General features: G+C 38.9%; 2 protein-coding genes and 1 long non-coding RNA gene across 4 annotated transcripts in view; all 3 read right to left on the reverse strand.

The window, feature by feature from the left end:
* Ipo11-lrrc70 (Ipo11-lrrc70 readthrough) overlaps positions 1-16,958 on the reverse strand; it is a 41,864-nt gene extending 24,906 nt beyond the window's left edge. Inside the window, exons 1-2 of the long non-coding RNA NR_165805.1 lie at positions 16,868-16,958; positions 3,612-3,707 (exon numbers count right to left, since the gene is read on the reverse strand). This is a non-coding gene — a long non-coding RNA (Ipo11-lrrc70 readthrough). The remainder of the gene's footprint in view (positions 1-3,611; positions 3,708-16,867) is intronic.
* Ipo11 (importin 11) overlaps positions 1-26,753 on the reverse strand; it is a 142,520-nt gene that overhangs the window by 24,906 nt on the left and 90,861 nt on the right. For both annotated transcript variants that reach the window (NM_029665.4, NM_001360897.1), the window contains 2 exons: positions 22,745-22,866; positions 3,612-3,707 (listed from right to left, as the gene is read on the reverse strand). In NM_029665.4, the coding sequence (NP_083941.2) occupies positions 3,612-3,707; positions 22,745-22,866 (218 nt within the window). The remainder of the gene's footprint in view (positions 1-3,611; positions 3,708-22,744; positions 22,867-26,753) is intronic.
* Lrrc70 (leucine rich repeat containing 70) lies at positions 14,375-16,958 on the reverse strand. The gene is made up of 2 exons (NM_001378597.1): positions 16,868-16,958; positions 14,375-15,492 (listed from the first exon to the last, which is right to left on the reverse strand). Exon 2 carries the CDS (start codon positions 15,218-15,220, stop codon positions 14,645-14,647), a length of 576 nt encoding a protein of 191 aa, NP_001365526.1. The 5' UTR covers positions 15,221-15,492; positions 16,868-16,958; the 3' UTR covers positions 14,375-14,644.

The following is a 26,753-nucleotide window of genomic DNA, read 5'->3' on the forward strand; positions in this document are numbered from 1 at the left end:
TGCAAGCATATTAGCCTTGGGGGTTGGGGAGGGATTCTCATTCAAACTACCACATGTCACTTCTGTACTGGCTGGTTTTGTGTGTCAACTTGACACAGCTGGAGTTATCACAGAGAAAGGAGCCTCCCTTGAGAAAATGTTTCCATGAGATCCAGCTGTAACGCATTTTCTCAATTAGTGATCAAGGGGGAAAGGCCCATTGTGGGTGGTGCCATCCCTGGGCTGGTAGTCCTGGGTTCTATAAGAGAGCAGGATGAGCAAGCCAGGGGAAGCAAGCCAGTAAAGAACATCCCTCCATGGCCTCTGCATCAGCTCCTGCTTCCTGACCTGCTTGAGTTTCATCCCTGACTTCCTTGGTGATGAACAGCAATATGGAAAGTGTAAGCTGAATAAACCCTTTGCTCCCCAACTTGCTTCTTCGTTGTGATGTTTGTGCAGGAATAGAAACCCTGACTAAGACATCTTTCATACTTAAAAATTACCAATGACCTCCACTGATTAAAAAAAAAAAAATCATTCCAAAACTACATTTCACACTGCTTACTTACTTAGTTGGCTCCAATCCACTACACGCCCTCAGGAGTTATCCTTGTTAGAGATGTATCTCAGTACTAAAGAATTTGCCTGTTTTGTGTAAAACCATGTGTTTGATCCCCAGTGTGCGTGCTTGGTCTCTTCCTGACTGTAGTACTGTTCCACTGGTTTCAGTCTCCCCTTAAGATAGACTGTTGCTTTCTTACACAACACAATGCCTGGCCTAAACAAGTGGGATACGGAGCTCTATCAACAAAACTATTTTCATGGGACAGTTATATGTCAATCTAACCCAGCTGCCAAGCGCTCAGGTACTAGTTAAATATTATTTTAGGTGTGCAATGGAGTTGATTTTAGATGGTATCAGCTTCTGAATTATGAGCTGGACAAAGCAGAATGTCCCCTCTATGTGTGTTGGGCCTTTGCCAAGACAACAAACACCCAGAAAAATGCTGTGTCAGGGAATTCATGCTGTATCTGCTTTCAAGTTAGGACTTCAAAGATTTTCTTTTTCTGCCTTTAAACCTGGATGGACTAGAACTCAAACTACCAGCTCCCCTAAGTCTCCAACCTGCCACTATAAACCAGAAATGCCTCAGCCTTTGTAACCAAATGAGCCAGTTTCTTAAAATAAGTATTTTTACGTTGTTTACTGATTCTGTTTCTGGAGAGAACACTAATTTGTATCTGACTTACACAGGTGAAGAAAACAGTTTTCTTCCTTTGCCTTAATTCATTCTCCAAAAGTTTAATAAAAATGTCAACAGAACCAGAAAGATTAGCTTCCTTTCAATGAACTGTTCAAATAAACATAACGGGAGAGCAGGAGAGTAAGTTAGCTGCTAAAGTGAGTATGTTATACTTTTTATTGGAACCTTTCTGGCAGTCTAACTGTGTCCTGCAGCCCTGTGGACTATAAATTCCAGAATTATACAAGATTACAGATTAGGAAGATCTATCACAGACCTCTTCAAGCACGCTAAGAAGTTAAAGTCACACAAGTGAGGTAACTCGTTTTTCCATTCTGTGCCTGCATGCCAAATACCACCCTGGTAAAAGCCTCCGCCCAGGAGCTCCTGGGAAGGAAAGCAGTAGTGAGTGACAGGTTCTCACTCCCCAGGGACACCAGGCCTCATGTCCAGGTTTACTTTGAGTTTGGATTCAGTTTTTATTTCATTTTACTATTTCAACTGTACTGTGGGCTCCAGGGATTTGGTTTAAACTATCAGGACTGAGCAAGCACTGTCTGCCTACTGCGCCATTTCATTAGCTATCAGATTAGATGTCTATGACAGTCTCCTAACTGGGTTGTTTTCCTTCTAAACCAAAGATTTGCCCCCCGCCCCCACCTCCCATGCTGGACTTGGCATAAGGAGTAAGTACTTTCTTGTCTTCATATATATTACTTATTGTTTTCTTATATATATTATGTATAAATAAACTATACAAGGACTGTCTGAACATTGTATCATTACTTGCAAACCATGCCATACTATATAAAAATACTATTTACAGTTCTGTTATATTAAAGTCTTATTGTTAGCAATTCCTGTTAACTTTAAAGGCAAATTCCTTACATGTATGAGTGACTACTTATTTCCGTTTTGTAGTCACAAAAAGCTGGATATTTCTATTTCATAATAATTCTTCAAAAGCTAAATAACTTGTAAACATCCTTATGTTTACATGTGTATGTAAAGATCATCTGTAACAGCTTACAGTGTTTTCAACAATACATGACCCAAGTGGCAATCTTTCCCATTTGCTATAAAGGGCTTTATAAAGAGCAAAGAGAACAAGTTTGTTGCAGTAATACGTTAAGCAGCCTACAATCTCACGAAACTTTGATTAACATTGTAGGTAAATATCTTTATTAATAGTAAGAGAATAAATACAATAAATGCTATGCACAAAAAGATACAATTAATTTAAAATTTTCAAGCTGATATTTGTATGACTGAGAGTATCAGTACTCTTAAAACTAATTTATTTTCATTTTATGTGTAATTAGACTTTGCCTGCAGGTGCACTTGTGTACCACATGCAAGCATGATGCCTAAAGAGGCCAAAAGAGGGTGTTAGGTCCCCTGGAACTGGAGTTATAGACAGCCATGAGCCGTTATGAGGATGCTAGAACCTGAACCTGGCTCCTCTGTAAGAGCAGGAAGTGATCTTTAGCTGGTGATGTCATCTCTCCAGCCCCATCATATTCTTTGGTTGTTGTTTGTTTTGAGACAAGGTCTTATATGTAGACCTGGTTGGCCTGGGTATTACATGTAAGCCAGGCTGTCTTGAACTAAAAAAGATCTACTTGCTGGAATTAAAAGCATGCACCACTAAGCCTGATTCTTAACAACATAACTTTGCCTAACTCACCAAAAAGAACGTAATTTTAACTATTACTTTTTGAAACTAGCCAATCACTTGAAAGGTACTATGGTATCCAAAAAGCACCTTTTTAATCGCAAATACAAAATAACTCCTCCCATTTTTCTCATAATTAGCTTGAAAGAGGAAAGCTATTTAAAATATCCTTAAAAAGAAATTTATGCTAGACTGTTTTTGGAAATTATTTACTTATTTGTAATATTTTAAGTTTATTCTCTGGCAATTTTACACATGTATATAACACATTTTGATCATATTTATGCCTATTCCCCTCTCCAACCCCTTCCCATTCCCTCTAGAGCCTTCTTCCGCTCCTCTTTCCCGTGTCTTTTAGATATTTTTTATTTTAATTTATTATGTATATCACAGGCAATGGATCATAGGCAACTTCCCAGTGGCTATACTCCCACAGAAAAATAACTTTCTTAGAGCACTTGGGAGGTGAAGGATGGAAAGATCAGAAGTTCAAGGTCATTTTTGACTATGCATGTTCGTGATTGGTTTGGGATACTTGAGACCTTGTCTAAAATAAAATTAATTAATTAATTAATTAAAAAAATAAAAACCCGAAAACAAATTAAACTGTATAAAAGAAAAAATTACACTCTTCATATTTTGAACTAAAAATAATCATGCTGTATTATTTAATTCCATAATTCTAAGTATGATTAATTAAATGATCCACCTACTCTTTGTAAGTTCTTGTTTCAGGGTCTTCTGTCATGACATCATGAAGAGCCTCCACTGAGATATTTATAATTCCACAAAATTTATCTTGGATAACACTAGAATAAAAGAAAAACAATACAGATTATCAGGAGTATTTTAACACCATCTCTAAGAAATCCACCCACTATCTTGAACACGTAAATGTGGTACTGAAACAGAATCAAAGCCTTCAAGATATATTTAAGGAAAATATTGTTACAACTGCACGTAATGTCGGCAACTCTTCTTTTGCCATAGTGTCGGTCTTTAAATACAGGCTGTGCACCAGGGAGGATAACTGAGGCTGCGGAGAGGAGTCAGTGGTTAGGAGTGCGTGAGGGGCTAAGGAGCGTGAGGACCGGACCGTGAATCCCCAGCACCTACATAAAACCGCAGTGCAGTTGTCTATAGGTTTGTTACCCTGGCTTTGAAGGTGGGGACAGGAGGGTCCCTTGTCACATAGGAATAGTGCAGAGAGCAATGGAGAGAGAGATACATTCTATTGTATATACTTTCACATCCCCCCTTTTACACACACACACACCAGACACATGCTGATTTTTACCATTTTTTCTAATAGTCTTGTGTTAATTTTACAACAATAGGGACACAAAGTGCTGGCAAAAATCTCTGCCTTTCTGAAGACATTGTCAAGGGAAAGAAAAAACGTGTTGTAGTGTGAAAATAATATTGTTAAAACATTTGGCAAAAACTAGGACTCAGCATATAAAGAATTCAGAACAATCTGTCAGAATCAGCAGACAAACAACTTCTTTTTGAAATGGAGGTTTGGAGGGGGGGAAAATATGAAGAGGCAGTTCACCAAGAAAAATATTCAGATTTCATGTGAGTACTTGAAAAGATGTTGCATATAATTAGGCATTACAGAAACGCAAGCTGAAATCCCAAATTTTATTTAAAAGTAAAATTAAGAAGATTGGCAATAGTACAGGTCTGGAGAAGGCTAAGCTGATAAAGTGCTTGCTAGGCAAGAATAAAAAGCCACATGATCCTCAGGAGCCATGAAAACACAGCATGGCAGCACATGCCTGTTAGAAGGCAGGGACAAGCTGCCTACACACCCCACCAGAAATTACAAGGCAATGGCTCCTAAGAACAAGACCCAAGGTTGTCTGTAGACTACATGTGTATACACGTGTATGCAGATGCACCTCCCTTACACACCCCACCAACATGGAAAAGATGACCGCCAATACTACATGATGGTAAAGAGTCTTACATATTGTTAGCAAGAACTTAAAATGCTATATTCACATTGGAAAATATGGCACATTTTAATAAAATTAAGCAATCCTACTTACAGGTATTTACCTAAAATCCAAATGAGTGTTCTAAGATCTGTACAAATATTTGTGACAGCTTTACTTTAACAGTCCCAACTTGCAACAACCCATAAATGACCATCAGCTCGTCAATGAATAAATCTGATCACATACTCAGGCCCATGGAATTTATTCAACAGAGTACAGAACTCCCTAGGCGACATGACTGGCTCCCCAAGGCATCATGGTAAGAGCAACAAGCCAGACTCAAAGGACTACTATTCTAGGACCGTGTCTGCAAAATGTTCAAAAGCTATCTCAATATACTACTTTCTATCACGAGCATGGCAATGGTCATACAAAGGTGTAAATTTGTCAAAACTGTATACTTTTGCTATACATACACCACAGCTTATATAACTTATTTCAAAAAGGAAAAAGCAGCCATCTACTATGACATAGTACCATCAAAGTATACTAAGAGATTTCAAAGTAGCTGAAATTTTAGTGCCTCCAGGATCACACTTTCATTTCTACAAGGGGCTTGACCCCGTTACTCAGACTTCATTAACATGCATGATTACCTTTTTAAAAGGTTCAGCGAATGCACTGGATATGGTGACGATGACCTTAATCCCAACAACAGGGAGGGAGAGGCAGGTGGATCTCTATGAGTTTAAGGCCAGTGTGGTCTACATATTAAGTTTTGCAGCCAAAGCTGCAAAGTTGAGACCCTGTCTTTAATAATAATAATAATTTAAAAAAAGGGTTCAGCAAATAGCTCCAAGGTCAACAGTCTGGACACGTCTCCCTATGTGCGGTCAGAAGCTGGCGTCTGTACAATCAAACGTTGTATTCTCAAGAACCAAATCAGCAAAGGAGCTAGGTCCCAACTGCTGGGAATCGTTCTGATACACTCTGGTTTGAGTAGAATGTTGTATTTCACGAGGATGCATTCAATGCCACCGTGATTCCTTTATCTTAGAATTAAAGAATATTTTCTAAAAACATTCATTCTACGTTCTACTATATACACTGGGGGGGAAAAAGGTCAAGGTTTTCATTAGAAATTAAGCAATAAATTAGGTGGTCTTTAGTTTCCTTGCCTATAAATGAAACCTAGGCTTGGGTGTGAAGTCAAAAGGTAGAAAGGAGATGACCATTGCCTTACCCTGAGAAGCAAATCACCAAAGAGACATCAGAGATGCCAAGGCAAGTAGAACCTGAAATGTCTTCTTAATACAACACTGACAGCACTGGATTAAATAGACAAAAAAAAAAAAAAAAAAACCCTCCCTGTCCAGGGATCTTGCATGCATCTATTTCACCATTTCCAGGGAGAATATATTAAACTGCCTTCTCTACTAACATCAGCCCTAAGCATCAACCCCACTCCTAGGAAAACTGGAAAATTTTAGAATCAACGCCAATGTTTTCTCAAAATATTAATTATGAATTTTCCTAACAGCTATCTGTTGGCCTCAATGTGGCTGCGCTGTGCTATGCGGCAGGAAGTATTACTCTGCCACATCTATCCCTCAAGTGCGGGGAGGGTGGGGGAGGGGAGACAGACTTCACAGCCCAGGGTACAAAGGAACTAAAGCTGGCTTTGAATGGAAGAGCTCACTCAAGGGAGGAAGAACTGGAGATTAGAAAGGAAATATTCTGTAATCAGCAAAAACGATAAGTTAGATAGTATAACTATCTCCAAACCACTTGAAGGTTTAAGAAGCATTCTCAAAACCTTAATTATTCTCATTAAGCAGTTCAAAAAGAAGCACCCTAATTATTCTCATTAATCAGTTCAGGGAAAGTGTTTCCAAATAATAGAGAAAACTACAAGTCAAAGTAGTGTGTGCCTTCCTGGTATTCAGAATATATATATATATATTTTTTTTTTGATAGTATCTATCTATGTAGCTATCTTGAAACACTTATGTAGACCAGGTTGGCCTTGAACTCACAGATACCTGCCTCTGCTTCACAAGTGCTGGGATTACCTGTGTGTACCCCTACTCTAGGCTTCAGAATATATATTTAAATAAATAAGCATGAAGACATTACAAACTCTTCTAATGCTACTGCTGTATAATATGTTCCTCCTAGTGGCCCATCTTATACCATTTTATAATGGAGCTTTTTAAAAAGATTTCTTTGGGGCTGAAGAGATAGCTCAGCAGTTAGGCATGTATTGCTCTTGCAGAAGAGTGGACTTTAGTGTCCAGCACCCACCTCAGACAGCTTATCACCACCGGTACATCCAGAGGATCAGAAGACCTCCCCCCCCCCTTTTTTTTTTGCTCCTGTGTACATATGGGCATAAAGAATCAACTTTTTATACTATTTTCTAGAATTAGGGCTTTGAACTTTTTAAAATACTTTTCCATTTATTTATTTGCGGGGGGTAAGGATAGAAGTCAGAGTTGACAACTCAGAGGAGTCAAGTTTTCTGCATCTACCTACCATGTGGCATTTCAGAGATGAAGCTCAGATCGCCCAGCTTACTGGTGAGCATCTTAACCTTCGGATCCATGCTCTGGTTTCTAGATGTATGTTTTTAAATGTGACTAGACATTTAAAACAGAAACGGTCAAAAGAAATCTATAAGCCAGAATGAAATGAGAAGGCTGGGAGGGAGAAGAGAGGGTAGGACTTCGCTTAAAAGTAACTGCATTTGCCCTTGTGTGCCTTTGGATGAAAACCACCCCACTATAACCAGGAGAAGGGTTTTCCTTCTCAGGGTGTCATCCCTGGCAATCCTCCTGGATCACCCACTCCAAACTAATGCCAGAACTAGTTCTTAACCCCTCAACCTCACTTACTGGGAGTGAGAATTCATCTTAACTACGAAGGCCTAGGACTACAGGCCCTTAAAACAATCCCTAAGATCTATCTAGCCATGCATGGGAGCCCAGACGAAACCAATATTCCATGTTCTCCATTTCTCAAATTGCTCCCTTGTTTCACACTTCCACCATGAAGACTTCTGGGACTTCTCATGGAGATAACAGAGTGCTTGCCTGAATTCAATAAAAGCTCTTCAGTCATTGGACACGCACCCGTGTGGCATCTTTCATGCTATGCTCTTCTTTTGTCCTTTGATTTTTGAGAACTGCTCTGCTTAAGAAGATATACAACTTAAATAAGAATCATGTGTTATGGTTATTTTTATACCACATGGGATAATGTTATGTATATGAACACTCAATAAGTAATCAAGTTAATTCATGATCCCAAATGCTGCGGACTTTCCTTTATTTTCTTTCTGGACTTTTCTTATTATTTATTTCCTCTTAAAATTATAGTCATGGGGCTGGCAAGGTGGCTCGGCAGGTTAACAATGCCAAGCCTGACAACCAGGTCAACCCCGAAGACCATCATGGCAGAAGGGGAGAAAGTTGTCCTCCAATGGTCACATAGGTGCTGTGCCACACGTGTGTGCACACACACAAATGTTTACAGAAACACTTAAACAAACAAATAAATATAATCGCTATCATGAATAGCTGATATATAGATAAGAAATAGGCAACTGACTACTTTATACTGGATATGCGCCAGAACATGGAGGACGAGTGAGTCATAAATCTATTTATGAAATTTTTTTAAATACAAAGGAATTTTGATATCAAGAAGACTGGAGAGTCACAGAGAAACTGAAGGGGTCATTCAGAGATCTCAGTTTGTTCTTCCTTCTACCTGTGCCTTTCACTTTCTTTTCTCATATACTTGATTCAGACGAAATCATGAAAACAACTGACCGAGTCGCAAAAAGCACATGCCAGGACTTATATCCACACCCATGCTAGTACTTACATCCAGGGCCTCACGCCTGCTAGGCAAACACTCCACCACTGACCTAAAGTCCCATCATTAACACAGGCCATTTAAAACACTGGCACCCTCGGCCCTCAGTATCTGCTGGACCCAGATCTATGCAGTCCACCTACCATGACTCAAAACACTTTGAGGGAGAATTGCATCTGCACTGAATATGTACAGATTTCATTATTCTAGTCGATAACCGTGGGGTATAACTTACTCAGGATTTAAGTCATCTCCAGATTATGCAATGGTTAAAGAAGGGTGTACAATTCCACCATTTTATAAACGGGGCTTGAGCATCTGTAGATATTATCCAAAGTATCCCAAAAACAATCCCCTGTGGATCCTAGGGACACTTGTTATGTGGTAACCAACTCTATGAGCACAAGGATTAGATAAATGAAGGCACAAAACCCTGAAACCAGCAAATAAAAGGCTATTTGATCATAGAAACTAATTGCATACCAGTTTCATTTATTCATTTTTTTCACTATAATGCACATGAAAAAAACAACAAACACACACACACACTTAGATAGGATCTCGCTACAGTAGCTCTGACTATCTTGGAACTCACTATGTTGACTAGGCTGTCCTCAAAGTTAAGGAGAGCTACCTGCCTCTGCACCCTGAGTGCTGGGATTAACGGTGTGTGCCCAGGCCCAGCTGGCATTCCATGATTAAAAGGCAACTCAGCTACGAATGATGAGAACAATGATGCAACAATTGATTACAAACTACCTGTCAATAAAGCACAAGAAAGAAGCCTTAAAGTTACAAAACAAAATTGCACAAAAAAACAAAGACAAAAGAAAAATTTAATAAAAATGTGGGGGGAAATGGACAAAAAACCCCAATAACCTTGATAGTTAAAAAGATGTGGCAAGAAACCTAAAACTATGATCTGGAATAAGAGGAAGAAAACATTTCTCTGAAGTATTTTTATTATTTTATGTGTATGAGTGCTTTGTGTATACTTATGTGCATGCTTCCTAAGAGATCAAAAGAGGACATTGAATTTCCTGAAACTGGTGTTACAAATGACTGTGAGCCACCATAAAAGTGCTGGGTCCCTCTTGACCACTGAGCTATTTTTCTAGCCTCCAGTTTTAAATTATTTTAAACTGTTCATAAGGTAGCTGGCATGATAGAAAAAGCCTTTAATTCCAGCACCTGGGAAGCACAGATGAATGCGTCTCTGAGAGTGCAGGGCCAGCCTGGTCTATTTATGGTTTGGGGCTAGCCAGGGCTACACAGTGAGACCCTGTCAAAAATGTGGCTACTTTGCTACATGTATAATCTAGCCAAAAAGGCCATCTAGGCTTGCCATCTACGTGGGCTCCGTGCCAAAGTCCCTCCACCCCAACCCCTGCCCGCTTTCTCAGGAGCTTTCTCAGGGCATGGGAATCTTATCTGAACCACGTCCTCTCCCCCATCTGCTCCTGGTAACCTCACGAGCGGTCACACTCAAGCACGCCAAACTATGAATGCCCTGCCCGCAGCAAAAGTAAACACCAAAACAAAAGGGAGAGGTAAAACCAGGCTCTCCTAAGTTTCCTTCCACAAACACAAGCTCTATCACACCAGAATCAAGCCAGAAACCTGGGTTTTCACTTCTAACTTTTCTCCTCATTTACTCTTCCCCAAACCGACTCACCATCAAATTCTGCCACATTTATCTCCAGATATTCCCATACAGATGCTGTGTCACGGGCCAAGCCTGCCCCATGTGACCTCGCAACCAGGGAAACTTCCTCTCGCTGCTTCTGTAATTCATCCTCTCAGCACACACTAGAGGGATTTTGTTGTAACCCAAGTTGGCCTTCAAGGGGATGACCTTTAACCTTTGGTCCATTTGTGCCCCCCACCCCCACCCCCTGAACCCTGGAATCACAGATATGCTTCATCACACTTTGATTTTAGAATGTTCTTTTGAAAAATCTGAATGTATCTTTCCCCTGCTTTAAAGCAAACATTTGTATCTTTCAATAATAGCTTTCATCAACAGTTAAAAACCCAAGCTCCTAGCAGTATTTTTGCCGGTCCTCTTCTCCTTCCCTTGTCTATCCTCACTGGTCTCCGTCATGGACTTCCACCTCCAGGGCTTTCTATCTGCTGGGAACGCTACCGTCTGCCTGCCCGCCCCTGCAAAGTTCATTCTGTTTACACTAACAATAAACCTCTGAGTGGAGCCATGCTACAAGAGAGGTCAAGAGGCTTTCATAAGCAAGAAATCATTGAGGAAAGAGGAGTTTTAAAAGGCAAAGCATACGTGTATCAAAGAATATTTATTCATTTATTTATGTTATTACTTATACAAAGAAATATACCCATATACAATTAAGGTTAGAAAAAAATGATTGCCATAGAAAATTATCTGGCCAAAGCAAGTGTTCCAAAATCACAACCAAGGGCAGACTGAGGTTTATGTCCATGTACTGGAAACTCAACAGGAGATCAGGCCACCCCAGCCCAGCCCAGCCCAGCCCAGCCCAGCCCAGCCCAGCCCAGCCCAGCCCAGCCCCACCAAGAACATTTACTTAAGGTCTCCCGTTGTTGAAAACGACTTCCCATTAAAAGTATAGTATCCTGGCTGGGAGTAGCTGCACACCTTTAATCCCAGCGCTCGTGAGGCAGAGGCAGTCAGATCTCTGTGAGCTCCGGGCCAACACGGTCTACAGAGTCCAAGACCATTGTCCAAGACAGCCAGAGCTACACTGTGAAACCACATCTCAAAGAAAAAAAAAAAGTGATTTTACTAATACTTTTAAAGTGAGTACCTGCTGACAAGGCACAAACTGAATAATACTTCATGAAAACAAATGTGATTAATTACAGCTCCATTTATAGATCACTAGTAATAGAACTAAAGTTTTCTGGTAGACTCTCAGTCGATTATGTTATGTACAAAAATACATATAAAATAGTTGGTTGGTTTTTTTTTTTTTTAAACTGTTGCTTAAGCTTCCGGGTCATAGCAGTGGAATCTTTAAGCTTGGAACATTTAAGATCAAAGTAGAGACCCTATCATGAGGATTTTTCTAAACTCCAAACAGTTATGTTTCTCCTGAATGTCTTTAAAAGACAGAATTGCAGTTGGGGAGTATGAAGAGTCTTTTACCTTTTACTACACACACTTCTGCACTGTTTGCATTTTCTTCCATTAAATGTACCTTTGGCTACTACATGCAAACAACTGGAACAGACCAAATTCTGAGGAGTTGACAAAAGAAATTGAGAAATTAAGAATGCCTCAAGGGGAAAAATATTCATTTCAGTCGTAAGTTTGTATGTAAAGAAAAGAATGGTTTGGTTTGGTTTGGTTTGGTTTGGTTTGGTTTGGTTTGGTTTGGCTTGGTTTGGTTTGGTTTGGTTTGGTTTTTTGAGACAGGGTTTCTCTGTGTAGCCCTGGCTGTCCTGGAACTCACCCTGTAGACCAGGCTGGTCTCAAACTCAGAAATCCTCCTGCCTCTGCCTCCCAAGTGCTGGGATTAAAGGCGTGTGCCACCACTGCCTGGCTTGTTTTGTTTTTTAATATAATCACCCCCCCCCACCCCCAGCCCTGAAATCATAAACTAAGCCTAGAACTGAACACTGAAAACCCTGGTGTGGGTGTAGAAGTTACTATTAGTGCCTTCTTTTCTAAGTGAATGCGGGTCTTGCATGTGGAGGACAGGACTACCTCCATCATCCATCATCACCATCCGCCCAGCCTGAGACAGGATCTCTTTGGTTAGTTTCCATTGTAAGCCCTAGACACTTACAGGGTTGCTCTTGACTCTGAGACTGCAGACACTTTCACTTTTGCAAGTTCCAAGGATTCAAACTCGGGTCCTAAAGCCTGCAGAGCAAGTACTTTCGCCCAGTGAGCATCTCTTAGCCCTGTTACCACTTCCAGTGCATCTTAAACTAACACCTCAGATCCTTCTCATTTTCTCTCAGATATCTTTATGCAGCGATTCTCAACACATGGTCTCCCAACCAGCAGTATCCGCAAACTTGTGAAAATGGAAAACCAGACAGGTATGTTGGCATACACCTTTAATCTCAACACTTTGCCAACCTGGTCTACATAAAAAGACTATGTTTTAATACAAAACAAACCTGAAAACTAACAGACGTGTTCCACACCCACTCAATCACACACCTGGGTGGTAGAAATGGAGCAGGGATAAGAAAACTCTGGGTGAATCTGAGGTTGAGGCATTATACAGTATAGACTTTTCCTATAGTCTTAAGGAATTATATAATACTGTTACCTTACTACAAGTATTCCCATTTTAGAAAAGAAGCTAAAATTATCATTTGATTAAATACCTTAGAATGTTTTAGAATATATGGATAGTATTAACTTTTTAATAAAGTATAAAAATTGGATCAAGAGGAAGAACAAACGTAGCTGATCATCTACTTGTGGTTCAGGATAAACTATCACAAACATTTATTATTTGTTTATTAAACTATTGCTTAATATTATTTGCATCTAACTTCAAACGTGTACTAATATAGAAAATCACTGCATTACTTGATTTCCTCTAATAAATATCTATATTAAAGCGTCTAAACACTCGAGTCCCAATCTTCCTTGCTTAGTTGTCTTGGCAGCAAGTGGCTTGGTTTGTTTTTACTTTCAATGGTTAGATGGTAAGTGAGCTTTCCCAGATAAACCCTGATCCTGAGCTGCTGCTTGCCAGGTATGCATACAGGGATATCAACTCTACAGGAACCTGAAATCCTACTCATTCAAAACTGAGCCTCTTGGCCCACCCGCCTCAACATCATCCCTTAGCTTCCAGAATGGAGTACAGAATTGCCTACGGCAAAAGCGGGACATCTTTTAGCTCCCCTCAATCAATTACCAAAACAGGTCATCAGACTGGCAGAGTAACTTTCTATCCATCCTGCCCACTACTACACTGGCATCTCTCACCAGTTAATAGTTCTGCTTCTTAATGTTGTTCCTTCCACAAAGAGTGAATTTTTTCTATAAGAGGGTGAATTCCATAGTATCTCTCCAGTGGATAAATTTCTCAAGGGCTCCCAGTGGCCCTCAGAATAAAGCATGAAATTATAATAGCCTTTAATCATTGACCTATCTATATAGATGCAAATCTTGTCAGGACTTTAGGTCCTGAAAAGCAGTATTCTTTCTTGTTCATTCATCTTTCTAACATGGTACCCTTTCTGACAGCTCTCTTTACTGGGTTAATCTGTTTGCTGATAAAGTGTATTTGTTGTGGCTGCTGCTCTGTCTTGGTTTTGGCTCATGGCCTTACTATATAACCCTGGCAGGCCTAGAACTCACACAATCTGCTTGCCTCTGCCTCTTGAGCACCAAGAGGTGTGTCTATGCACAGAATGATAGTTTTAATGCTTATTTTTTTCATAAAGTTACCCTTCATCACCACATATTCAAAAGTGCTTCCGAGAACAGCACTTAGCATACTGCATACTAATCGTGGGTCTTCTTCTGGGTTTGAGTTCTAGCAAGACTAGGAACCACATCTAGTTTTTCAATACTGTAATCTTAGTGCCTAGGCAGCACCAAAGCATAAAATTAAAGCTTCGGCTCAAGTCAGAGCTAAAACACACCGTAAGTCATGAGGATTCTGAAAAATTAGTTAAACTCTCTCCCATTTTTCCTTATGTGTAATTTAATATAGATATTACAACCTTACAAGACTTTAGAGATAAACATGATTTGTGGCATATTTAACATGATGTTAGTACCCAGAAAGTTGGCTACTTATCTTGGTACAGTATCAAAGAAAATATATGCAGAACGAATACACTTTATTCAAATTATTTATAAACACTTGAACAATCCTAACATAATTCTATGAGAAGGATTAAATTTTATGGCCACATGGCACTACGGAGTTTTTTATAGTCAATATTTAGTTGAGTCATAAAGCAGAATGTTCAAAGAGAATGACTTGTGCCCCATTTTCAGGAACAATTTGTTTATCAAGTCCAATCTGCTGCAAGCCAGAACTTTCCAGAGAATCCGGGGAGGTGTTACAAACCGAGGCAGTTACATTGTACCTTGCTGACTGATAAAAGCTGTAATACTCGAGTCTATTTTCCACTGAGTCTTCTAGAGCCTTTAGTTTTTGTTTAAACTGAATAACTTTGTAGATCAAAATAATGATTAAAACACAAGCTAAGATGAAAAAAGCTAGCAAAAAGTCAAAGGCCTCATTCAACTTCTCAACTTCTTGTGTACAAATGAGAGATGCTTTTCCTGACACAGAAGAGGCATCAATTGGTAGAGCAGTGTTTTTTTCCGAGGTCAAGGTAACAGAAGTGAGCTGTGTCTGCGCAGACACAACTGCGGTCGTCTCCAGTGCATTAGCAAGTGTACTCTCTTGAAAAGGTCTACTGGCCGGGGAAGCTCGGGCCGGTTCCCAGACGCGACTGCTCTCCGCCACAGGGCTTTCCAACGGGTTCCCACTTGTGCTTACTTTATGCCAGGCCATCATTAGTGCAGTGGTCGTGTGATGAATAGAAGAGATTTTACAGCCCAAGTTCTGGATATATTGGTCCAAGGTAAAGGCAATTTGTAATGTTAGTCCATTTAATATAACATAATGTTCTGCCACACATAGATATGGGATTCTGATAACAGATGTTTACAGCAAGGGCTGACGAGGCTAGCCACTCTTGAAGACCCAAAAGTTTGTATTCTCAAAATTGGAATTTGCCTGAAGAGGAGTCAATGAAGACAATGGCTTAGGGACCCTTGGATGTAATTCTGTAAGATTATTAAATGACAGATTAAGGATCTTCAAGATGCTCCCAGAGGTTCAAATGTATTATTATCTATGTTAAGATGCTTGTTTCTAATTTACAATAAATTGCTTAACAAGCTAAATGTATCAGGTTTACAATTTCTAAAATAACTCTCAGTTAAAGTCAAATGTTTAAGGTTGTTAATTTTACTAAACCCAATCCTAGTGACATTTATGATCTTTACACGCTTCAGGAGGGAATAATTTACATTAATAGCTCACTGATAAATGCAAAAGGCTGTCATGATTCAAAAAGGTAACTTAAAGACAGTCTCAAGATTTGTAACAACATTTAATGTTACTTTTGTTAAGATATTACTTTCTAGATACAAAAAATGAAGAGAGATAAGACATTGAAAGTCTGAGATCTATGTCCTTAAATTTTTATTGTTCAATAAAAAGAATCTGGGAACAGAACAAGTATACCAACTATGTCTAGGACAGTGGTGAGTTCTCGGTAAGTGTAGACTTTTACACACCACCAATCAATGTCCTTAGAACAAAAGACACCCAGTTAGACCACAAATATAAACTATGAACATCTCATCACCCCTTAGGCGCTAAGCAATTTATACAACTGTTTAAAGATAGAAAATACAAATGGCTTAACTGAACAAAGCCTTTAAGATATTCATACGTGATAGTTACCCAAATAGAATTCTGGAAAAGAATTAAATAATCCAATTTCACTAACATGAAACATTATTCCCAAATCCAGAAAAACTGGACCTTTAGGAAAATTCTAAGGAATGTGAAAGGACTGGGGTAGTCTGTCTTCCATTTAGAGTTGGTAAGAATACAAATAACAATAATGATATTAAAAACAAACAAACGAACAAAAAAAAGAGCAGGTAGCAACCAGAAATAAACACAGGCAAGGAAGAGAAAATAAAAATCCACATGTAACCCAACCTAACTTCTTTTTCCACATCAGAACTGACTCCAAAGACAAAATTTTAAATTGTCAGAAAGGTCTTAAAACAAAAGTATCAAAATACTGAAACTTCAATAGTCCATTTAAAGTAGGATAAGCCAAAACCGCGTGTTAACACATATTATGGGTGACAGTATGAACTGCTAACACAGCTATGAAATCAATTCTTTAGCAAAGATAATTCAAACTCAACAAACTAAAATATGTTTGCTAAGATAAACTTTTAGAACCGACTCTGACACACATAACAAATGACGTGAGGATAACGATTTTTGGATACATGCCCCATAACCTATATGAAGCCTAACATCAAATAATAACTTAGGAAAATACGAACAGAAAAAGCAGGCTGTACTTTTCCACCAGGTTCTTTCGGCTAAACAACTGTACTTAAATAATCTTACCAAGGATACGGGACTCGTATCATCACGTGGCTTTAAGGCTTTGTTTTAACTCTGCAGAGCTCCGTTCTTTAACTCAGTTCCTCTGGGCACTGCTGACCGCCAGCACTCCACCGTTTTTTGAATTTTAAAGCCATGGCTATGCAGGAAACGCCACTCTTCACACTGGTTCCTCTACAGCCAATGTGTAAAACAGGGGTTGCCATGGATACAGGAAACTGAGAGACAGGAAGCAAGTTTATCTGTGCTTCAAAAGTATTGTTGAAAGGAAGTCTCAGGAAAGTATTTTTTTTTTCAGAACGCACTCAGTTTTCCTAATATATACACCTAAGTAATTCCTATAACTTGAAAGAGGATTTTAAAGCCAAATGTCTGAAAACTTGAGGTATTCAAAAATCTAAATAAGAAGTCTCTAGTTATCAACAACACATATTGTCTCTGTGTTTGTGTGTGCGTGCATGCCTGCACGCGTGCGTGAAGGTCAGAATTGACACCAGTGTCCCCCTCTGTTACCCTATAACTTGCTTGTTAAGCTAGGTTCTCACAATCTGAGCTCACAGACAGTTTCTCAGACAGTTGCTACTCCCCAGAGTTAGGACCACAGCTGGATTTTGAAGGTAGGTGTTGAGGATCGGAAGCCAAGTACATTACTGACAGACATTCCCCTGCTCAATATCACAGTCACTAAATCAAAAGCACACTGAAATAGGAGTATATAAAATAAAGTGATCTTTATAAAAACATTTGAGACAGAGTCTCATTATGTAATCATGGCCAGCCTGGAACCCTCTATACATAAAAGCCAGGTTTGCCTTGAACTCATAAGAGACCTGCCTGACTCTGCCTCCTGAGTCTGTAATTAAAGGCATGTACTACCACACCAAGAATTTTTAAGCGCATTGTCCTATTTATTTTCAAATACTTACTGAAGACTTATTGATTTTTAAAAGAACATAAAGTTAGTAAATAATTTAGGATGAACAAAATATTAACACAATATTCTAATATTTTGAATTTTTAAAAATATTTTTTGTTTAGAAAATACTGATTACTATCAATTAATTGAGGAAATTAAGGCCATGCCCTGGGTTGGAAAGTAACATAAACTCCCTTACCAAATTATTAACAGAGTTTATCCCTGGATAAAAAGTTAGGGAGAAGAGACTGGGGAGATGACTGGGTAGGTAAGATGCTTACTATGCAAGCATCAACACTTGAGCTCAGACCACCAGCACCCATGTCAAAAAAGCTGATGTGGTTCCATATACTCAGACCCCAGCATTGGGACGGCAGAGACAGGAGGGGATCCCGAGGTCTGCTGGACAGCATCCTACCTAAATCAGCAAGAGACTCTATCTTGAAAAAAAAGATGAACTCTGGTTTTCAAACACATGTGCAAATGTACACCACACACACACACCAATGTGTTTACATATGACACATGAGGGGGGGGAGGGAGGGAGGGGGGAGGGAGGGAATGAGTTGCGGAAGAGTAAAAGTAGATGTTCCTGAATTACTTTTTACTCTATATGAATGTCTGAATTAATTTGAATACTTTGGCATGAAAAGTAATCTGAATATAACGTAATTTTTTATTTAAATAAAGATTTAGGAGCCAGGCAGCCCGCTCAGAAGGTAAAGCTCTTGGCATACAAGCCTGGTGACCTGAGTTGGACCCCAGCACCATATAAGGAAGCCAGATCCAGTGGCACGCACCTCATGCATCTCATCCTCCTATTCTGAGTCAGAGGTGAGAGCAAGAGAGCTGTCTACAAGCTTTCAAGCCAGGCAGCTTAGAGTATACAGCGTGGCAGAAAAAAAGAGAGACCCTGTCTCCACAAGGTGAAAGGACACAACCAACTCTCAAGTTGTCCTGTGCCCTCGATATATGTGCCACACATATACATACATACATACATACATACACACACACACATACATATATATTTATCTCACGCATGCGTCCACATACAAGTAAATAAATAAAAGTCTTCTAGCTGAATAATTATACATAGTTTAGCCATTGATTTCTGACTTTTATCAATTTATTTTTAGTATTATCAGTAACATACAAAGTGGGAGAGAATACTATGCACACAATTTTCAATTAAATCATACAAGTCAAACAGGAAAGAGTTAAAGGGCAAGTCTATTAAATTCAAAATAAAGGGAAGACACACAAGACAAGATCAGAACGACGTGAGGACTCCTTCTCCTCCGTAGCCTGTCTACTTTACCTGTTTCTATATATTGCCTTAACTACTAATTTCAGGGGGAGGGTGTCACTTGGGAAGTCTACAAAATTCTCTTTCAGTAACTATAAAGAACCTTTATGAATTACATAAAACTATTGCATTCTACCAAAAGAATTTTGTTCTTCATGTTTAATTTTTCCAAATAGCAACATACCCCTTCTAACAATAAAAATATAACCACTAAGTGAAGACTTTAGAGAAAACAACTCCCTGTGTCTGTACAAACTGACTTGAATTCAGCTAGAACAGAGAGAAGCCAACAGATTAGGGGCAGGAAGATGATGGCAGAGCACGTAAAGGCATCTACTACCAAGGCTGACGTTCACCTGACAGGACATGTTTTGTAGAAGAAGAGGACTGGTTCCCAAGCTGTCTTCTCTTATCTGTACACCTCCCATGGTACACATTCTGACACACAAAGTAAATAAATTTAATTTATTAAAATCTAACAGAGTATACAATGCTTTTATAAACGCTAAGGCCAACATTACTATCTGTCTATGCAGGCACTGAGAGTAGTTAAATGTTCCTGTGAAAATGACACTGCATGAATCAGCAAGAGTTTAAAGATGCGGAAATAATACCAGGCACTCCCTAATTTAAGAACCAGTTTCTTTTGGTACAATAGAATAATCATATTCACAAATGAACATTAAACATATGTATTTTCCATTCTGAACAATAAAGATAGCAATATAAACTGTAATAAATATATAAATACAGTAGGTACGGTAGCATTAACAAAAACAAGAAATTCTCACTAGCTCAATATGAATTGCATAACACAATTAACATATGGGACGATGCACCAAATTCTTAGATGAATGGTTTCAACATCAGCATCAATGCTTTAAAAGGTGTACTACTGGCCTAATTTCATAGTTGAAGAGACAGTATGAAGACCTTAAATAACTCATTTCTGGAGAAGAAGTGATAGAATATCTGAACATGAACATCAGGATTTGTAAACACCGAAGTATATATCCTTATGTATGATTTTCATGGTATTCAAAATATTCGATCAATAAACAACAACCAATCAAATATAAGCCAGAAACTTTCATATCAAGTAAGTTTCTCCAGGGGAGGGATAGCTCTGCAGAATCACTTAAAACATGCTTCTACCTGTCTGGAGAGATGGCTGAGTGGTTAAGAAAACTGGCTGCTTTCCCAGAGGTCCTAAGTTCAATTCCCAGCACCCACATGGTGGCTCACAACCATCTGTAATGGGATCTGGTGTGCAGATATATATGCAAAGTACTCATATATATAAAAGTATATATAAATAAACATGCTTCTATCACCGAACGAGGAACTAGTCTGCCTGGCACATGACTCTGCCCAGAGAGTGTTGAGAGGAAGGCGGCATCTCAGAAGTGGCACCAAGAGGCAGGTGATGAGGTCATAAGAGACGCTGCCCTCAGACGGGATTAAGGTAGTTCTTTCGGGACACCGCTTAGTTCCCGTGAGTGAGATGCTGTAAAATCAAGAGCTGGGAGTGTGGCTCAGGGTTAGAACACTTACCTAGCATGTGCAAGGCACAGGGTTCCAGCCCCAAAGAAGGACAGGAAGAAAAAAATAAAACAAAAACCAAAAACAAAGAAATGACAGGTGAGCACTGTCTCAAACCTGTCTCTTAGATTTAGGATGTATGGATAAAATACTACAAAAGATTTATTTTATTTCAAAAGATGAAAATGGGGGAATATCTTCAAGTACATTATGTACTTACATGAAAATGGCCTTATAGCCTTTGTATAATTTAAAAAGCAAATAAACACAATTTTTTTTAAAGATGAAGAGTTAAGTCTACCATGATGAATATCCATTTAGGAACAATCAGGTTAATTTAATCAAAACTCATGAGGCAGGAAACAAAGGAGGGTCTACAAGATTTTGAACTTTTAGCCTCTTACACTGTGAGTTGGACCCTGTTTTTTTTTTTATAAAGCACCCATCCTTGGTGCCTTTTTCATAACTATAAAGAAAAATGTAACTCGTTAGAACCTACCCTACAATTTCTACCTTACAATACTACAATTTCTACCTTACAATACTACAATTTCTACCTTACAATACTACAATTTCTACCTTACAATACTACAAGTCTAATGTATTTTTTTTTTAAATCACCAAAAAGTGCAGATGTGGTGGTGCACGCTTGGCTTCCGGCAGCGACAAAGCAGAAGTGTGGGATCGCCTATGTTCAGTGCCAGCCTGGCCCACAATCACGCTCAATCAAGCCAACCAGCCTACATAACCAGACACTGTTTTTTGAACAACAAACAAACAAACAAACCTTCAAGAGTTTATAAAAGTATATACATAAATTTCTAAATACTAACACTACATACACTATTTTCCGACAAGAATTAAGGTGAAAGTATGACCAATCAGAGCAGACACAGCATAGCTGATACCCAGAACTTTTCACCACAAAGCCTTGTCTCCAGGAAAGCGAGACGCGCACCCTTTGCTGCTTTACCAATCCCTGTTTAAATCAATGAGCTGACATTAGCCACTCCCCAACGGGACATACTTGAAGCTAAAACAAAATTCAAAACTCACTTGCTATATGTCTATGTGAAACTTTTAAAAGCATACATAACTAAAATAAGCTGGAAAATGGATTGCCAATTTATAGTAGACACCAGAGGATCACTATCACTTGTTAGAGTAGTTTTGGTCTAACCTACGGGTTTTAAGAAAAATTCCTTTGAAAACACTAAAAGAAGGCTTATGTACATAAGCCTACACATTATTTTCATTAAAAAAATCAGCTCAAGGAAATATTACCCTCTATGCATAAATAATGTATGCTTTTAAAAAAAACAGAGGAATTCAAACTGAACGTTCAGAATTTGTACAGTATTCTAGCTATGAAACTGTTAAAGCAGAAAGGACAGTTATACTGAACAATTGCAAAATAATTAGTGGACCAATGCCGTTAATTTAACATTAGGTAATGATTCTCTAAAAATTCCCTAAAATATAAAGATCTAATATACTGAGGTCATCTTTCTCACACAGTATCAAGTCTATATAGTTGCTTTTATATCTTTAAAATTCAAACTAAAGTTGTGGGGGGGGTGGGGATCCTTGCAGAGTGGCTGCAGCAAGAGCGATGGAACAAAAGTGTTCGATACAGATGAGGTGGGACATAGGCACCCCATGGTGCTCACCACTGAGACTAGAGGCTTGGAAAGCATGCTCCTCCACCACCCACAGACATCCAAATAATCATTTTATTATTTGCTCTTTTTTTTATTCCTTTAGGGTATTCTTGCTCTGGCCCAGGCTGCCTTAGCCTCCAGCGTGTTGGGGTTATAGCTGTACAACACAATGCCAAGCTATGTTACACCTTAAAAGAAACCAGCTTTGGGGTAGAAAGCTGGCTCCGGGCTCAAGAGTCCTGTCTGCTCTTCCAGAGGACCTGGGCTCCCAGCACACACGTGGCGGCTCCCAGCCGTCTGTAGCCCCAGTTCCAGGGGAGCCAATGCCCTCTTTGTCTTGGGCTTCCCGGGACATTGCACACACATGGGGATTACACACAAGTGCAGGAAAAACATCCACATAAAAATATAGAAAAGGAAAAAGGAAAGAAATCAAGATTTCATCCTCTTACCTATTATCAGAAGGCAGAAGAGAAAGCAAAGCCAAAGCTGAGAGTTTCTTTCTTTCGGGCTGTGTGATGTTGTCCATTCGATCGACCCACATTTCAATCACATTTCCTAAAAGCTGGTCCATCTGGAAGAAAGGAGGTATCTCACACTATCTGAAACTTCATTTGAGCATGAGTAAGACAACTAAAACCTAAGAAATGGTTAAAGTTCAAGTACACAAACACAAAAGTCACAGAACTTGGGACAAACTTTGGTTTAGAGAGAAATTTAAGAAAAACCAAATTTGACTCCAATTGATCATGAGAGACAAAGACAAGTATGCAAAGCCTGAATGAAGCCAATGGTATTTTGAGTAATATCACTGAATAAATCAAGACCGTCTTCCTGACATACTGAAAAAGTACACATATTTGTATTTAGAGGATAGTTTCTTTCAAATTGATGATTACTGTTCTGTGTTCTATAAGCTGCCAATCTAATGTGCTATGCCTCCCCTCAGAGGAGCAGACTGACTGCATCCCCAACCGGCAGCCTCAGAGGAAAGAAGTAAATCACTTCCTATAACAGCTGTAAGCACCAATGAGCCTGAAGGCAAACCAAATGTCCATGTCCCCAATGGGAGAGAGAACTGACTCTGAGCGCTGACTCAGCGGCCAAAGGCACTCGCTCATGTGCCCCAACACAAGGGTAAACACTGATAGGAAAGAAAGGCTTGTAGGTCTGAGTAACATCCACAGTGAGCTGCCTTCTGGTAGACATCCTTCTCTCTTTCTCTCTCTGGTAAAGATCAAGAAAACTGTTCTCTTTATGAGGTTTATTTATACATAGGTTTACTTCTACTTTAAGAAAATAAGTATTTAATGCAAATAGTCACCATATAAATCTGGACGTATAAAATCCACTGCACATTCTTATTGTCTTCTACTTTAAGACTGCTACATTTTGTCCTAGTTAGCAGTTAGATCATTTCTAATGAAGAGGCAAGCAGCTGCTAGGTGAAATCCCTTTATATGTGAGTTCCCTACACTATGTATTGCACTTGAGATGGTCTATGAACTCAAAGAATATTTAAAATGATCAAAACAGCAACATCTGCCCGGTGCTTCAAGAACTACTAAGCTCAACACAGTTTCCAGTTCTAACACTGTAATCCTCTTCTTAACTCCTTTCCTTATAGTAGGACCCCAAAGTTGGGGTGGAATGGAAAATTAAGGTGCATATATCTAATACAATATGCTGATTTAAAAATTTGAGTCTTGTCCAACAGACAAATACACTTTTGTCAGTAACTGTGTCATTTAAAACTGAAATTAAAAAAAAAAATCACTAGATTTCTACGTATGTTTTAAAGATTTTTAAGTTATGTGCACATGAGAGCATCAGTGCTGGGGTTTGTGTACACATCAGCAGGTATTCGGGAAGCCAGAAAAGGGCACTGGATTCCCCAGAGCTGGAGTTAAAGGCAGCTGTGAGCTGCCCAGTGTGGGAACGGGAAACTGCACTCAGGTCCTCAGCAAGAGCAGTCTGCACTCCTAACCGCTAAGCCGTTGCTCTAGGTCCTGTATATTATTTTAATAATTACTAAGGTATATTAGGACATAAATCAATATGACAGTGTTTAAACCTAATTACTTAGTAAGTAGAATAGGTGATACACCTTTAGGTTTAGAGGAATTATAATATTATCACTATGACACTCAATCAAGTCAGTTTAGTTTATACCTGGAGCATGACAATCTAATCTATATCGCCATGTCTTCAATTCATATTTAATTTAAAATATAGTAAGCCAAGTGTAGTGACCTCTGCCCATAATCCAGTACTTGAGACACTGAGGCAGTAGAACTGCAGAGCTAGTCTAGCCTACAAATGAGTTCAAGGGCAGCCTACTCTACAGAGCAACATACTATCTCAAATCAAACCCAACAATGAAAAGATAAAAAAGTAAATGATAAAATGACAGCTAAATTGATATACACAGATGAAATAAAAATTAAATCATTAAAACCAAGATTCAATGTAATTTTATTTAAAACCCATTTCATTTATTATAAAAATATTTAATAAACAGCAACATTTAACAGTAAGCTGGGCAGTAGGGAACTTACTCAGTAAGCAGCTAGGATACAGTAAGTCAGTAAGTGTTTCTAGTAAAGGGTCCAGTATCAAGTATTTCAGCTTTGTTGGCCACATAGTCTCCCATACCACTCATAAACAACATGTAGCAAATGACCTCATACCACCCATAAACAACATGTAGCAAATGACATGCCATCTGTCCTCCTATAAAAAACTATAATTTTCATGCCAGTATATATTATCATAGTTTATATTTTTTGAACTGACAAAATGTAAAACCTCTTCTTATTTCATGGCCTTTATAAAAACCAAGACTGGCCCTGGCACACAAGCCACATCACAGTCACAATAGAGGAGCAGGCCCAGAATGGGTGAGCACACAAGAGGCAGAGGACACAAAGCTTTAGGAAGAGTTCACACCTGGCCCTTCACTTGCCTTGATGAGAAACACATTACTCCCAAAATTACCAAGCACATGAGCAAAACGACAGCTTAGGCCACTGGAGCAGAATTTTTATGCTGGGATAAAAGTGATAAAGAATCACAGAGAACTGGGAGGCTGGGGTGCTGGGAAAAGGGTAGCACACTGTATGTAAGGCTTCTGCAGCATGGGAGGGAAAGGTGCTTTCAAGAAACTGCAGAATAGAACAGCTAGGATCATGGGGTCCTAAAAGGAATACAAGAAGAGATTAAAGAAGTAAGAACTAGATTACAGTAAACTGTATCTGTAAGTAAACACCCATTATGAGTTAAAACTCAAATCTAACTCCAAAAGAAATACCTTGAAGAGGTTTAATACCACACAGTCTGGGTCCCAGAACAATACAGAAGTAGCCACTTACATAGCCTGAACATGGGAATCCAAAATTACTCCTTTTACATTCCTACTACAACTTCTGGTAAAAACAAATGACCTGTCAACGGGACAGATAAGGCCATGGCCATATTTCCTGTTCCTATGTAAAGCGGGGCCAAGGACAGTTCCAGCATTGGTATTGTTGATAAAATGCAGTGAGGGAATGTAACATCTAAGCAGACAAGGTGCTTATACACGAAGAGATTTTAAAGGGGTCAGACATCAGACTGAACCTAACTTGTGGCTGTCTGTCCCTCCAAAATAAACTACAAAAGAAACACACAAAGAGTTAAAACTCAAACAACAAAATACAGGGCTGGAGAGTGCTTCAGTGGGCAAGCACACAGGCCATACTGCTCTTTCAGAGGCCATGAGTTTGATTCCCAGCACACACAATCAGGCAACTGGCAACTACCTGGCACTCCAACTCTAGGAAGATCTGATGCCTCTAGCCTCTGTGGTCACCACACCTAAGTGGACACATCCATACACAGACACATATTCAAACAAAATTAAAAACAATAAACATTTTAAAAATTCAAATTTTAAAAAAGAAAAGTGCAAAATTGAGAAATAGAATGGAAAGTTAAGACTATAGGAAGCTAAAGATACAGGATAGTAAATTGTTTCCATAATACTTAAAATCTCTTAAGTTTAAAAAGTATTTGCTTTCAAAGTTACAAAGGGTGAATGGGATAGCTCTTGATTTGATTATATGGGAACTAAAGCTATGTTATTTTAACTGTTCAGTAAGAATCATAATTTTAATGTTTAATATTCTGAAGCCTTTTTAAAAGCTCAGAACTATCTATGGCTTAATTACAATTATGTCACTTAAAATCTTACTAAAATATATTTGAATTTAACCAGATCCAATGTTGACACAGAACTACAGGTCATTTTCTGTTTCTGCTGTTTTGTTAATGTAGTTGATAGCTTTTCTGTTTCTATAGTATATTGGTTGCATTTCTAGCACAATGTTCATATTATGAAAGTATTTAAGTCCTTTTCCCCTTAAAAGAGACTCTGAGCTTTCTAGTCAACCCTGCCCAATGCCTAGTGAGGGCTGTCTATGG

Source organism: Mus musculus, chromosome 13 (assembly GCF_000001635.26).
Source record: "Mus musculus strain C57BL/6J chromosome 13, GRCm38.p6 C57BL/6J".
Taxonomy (NCBI): Eukaryota; Metazoa; Chordata; class Mammalia; order Rodentia; family Muridae; genus Mus; species Mus musculus.

What these genes read in the sequence shown, in the direction of transcription:
- Lrrc70 (NM_001378597.1), bottom strand. Translation starts at nt 15,220, where the DNA reads ATGATGGCCTGGCATAAAGTAAGCACAAGTGGGAACCCGTTGGAAAGC.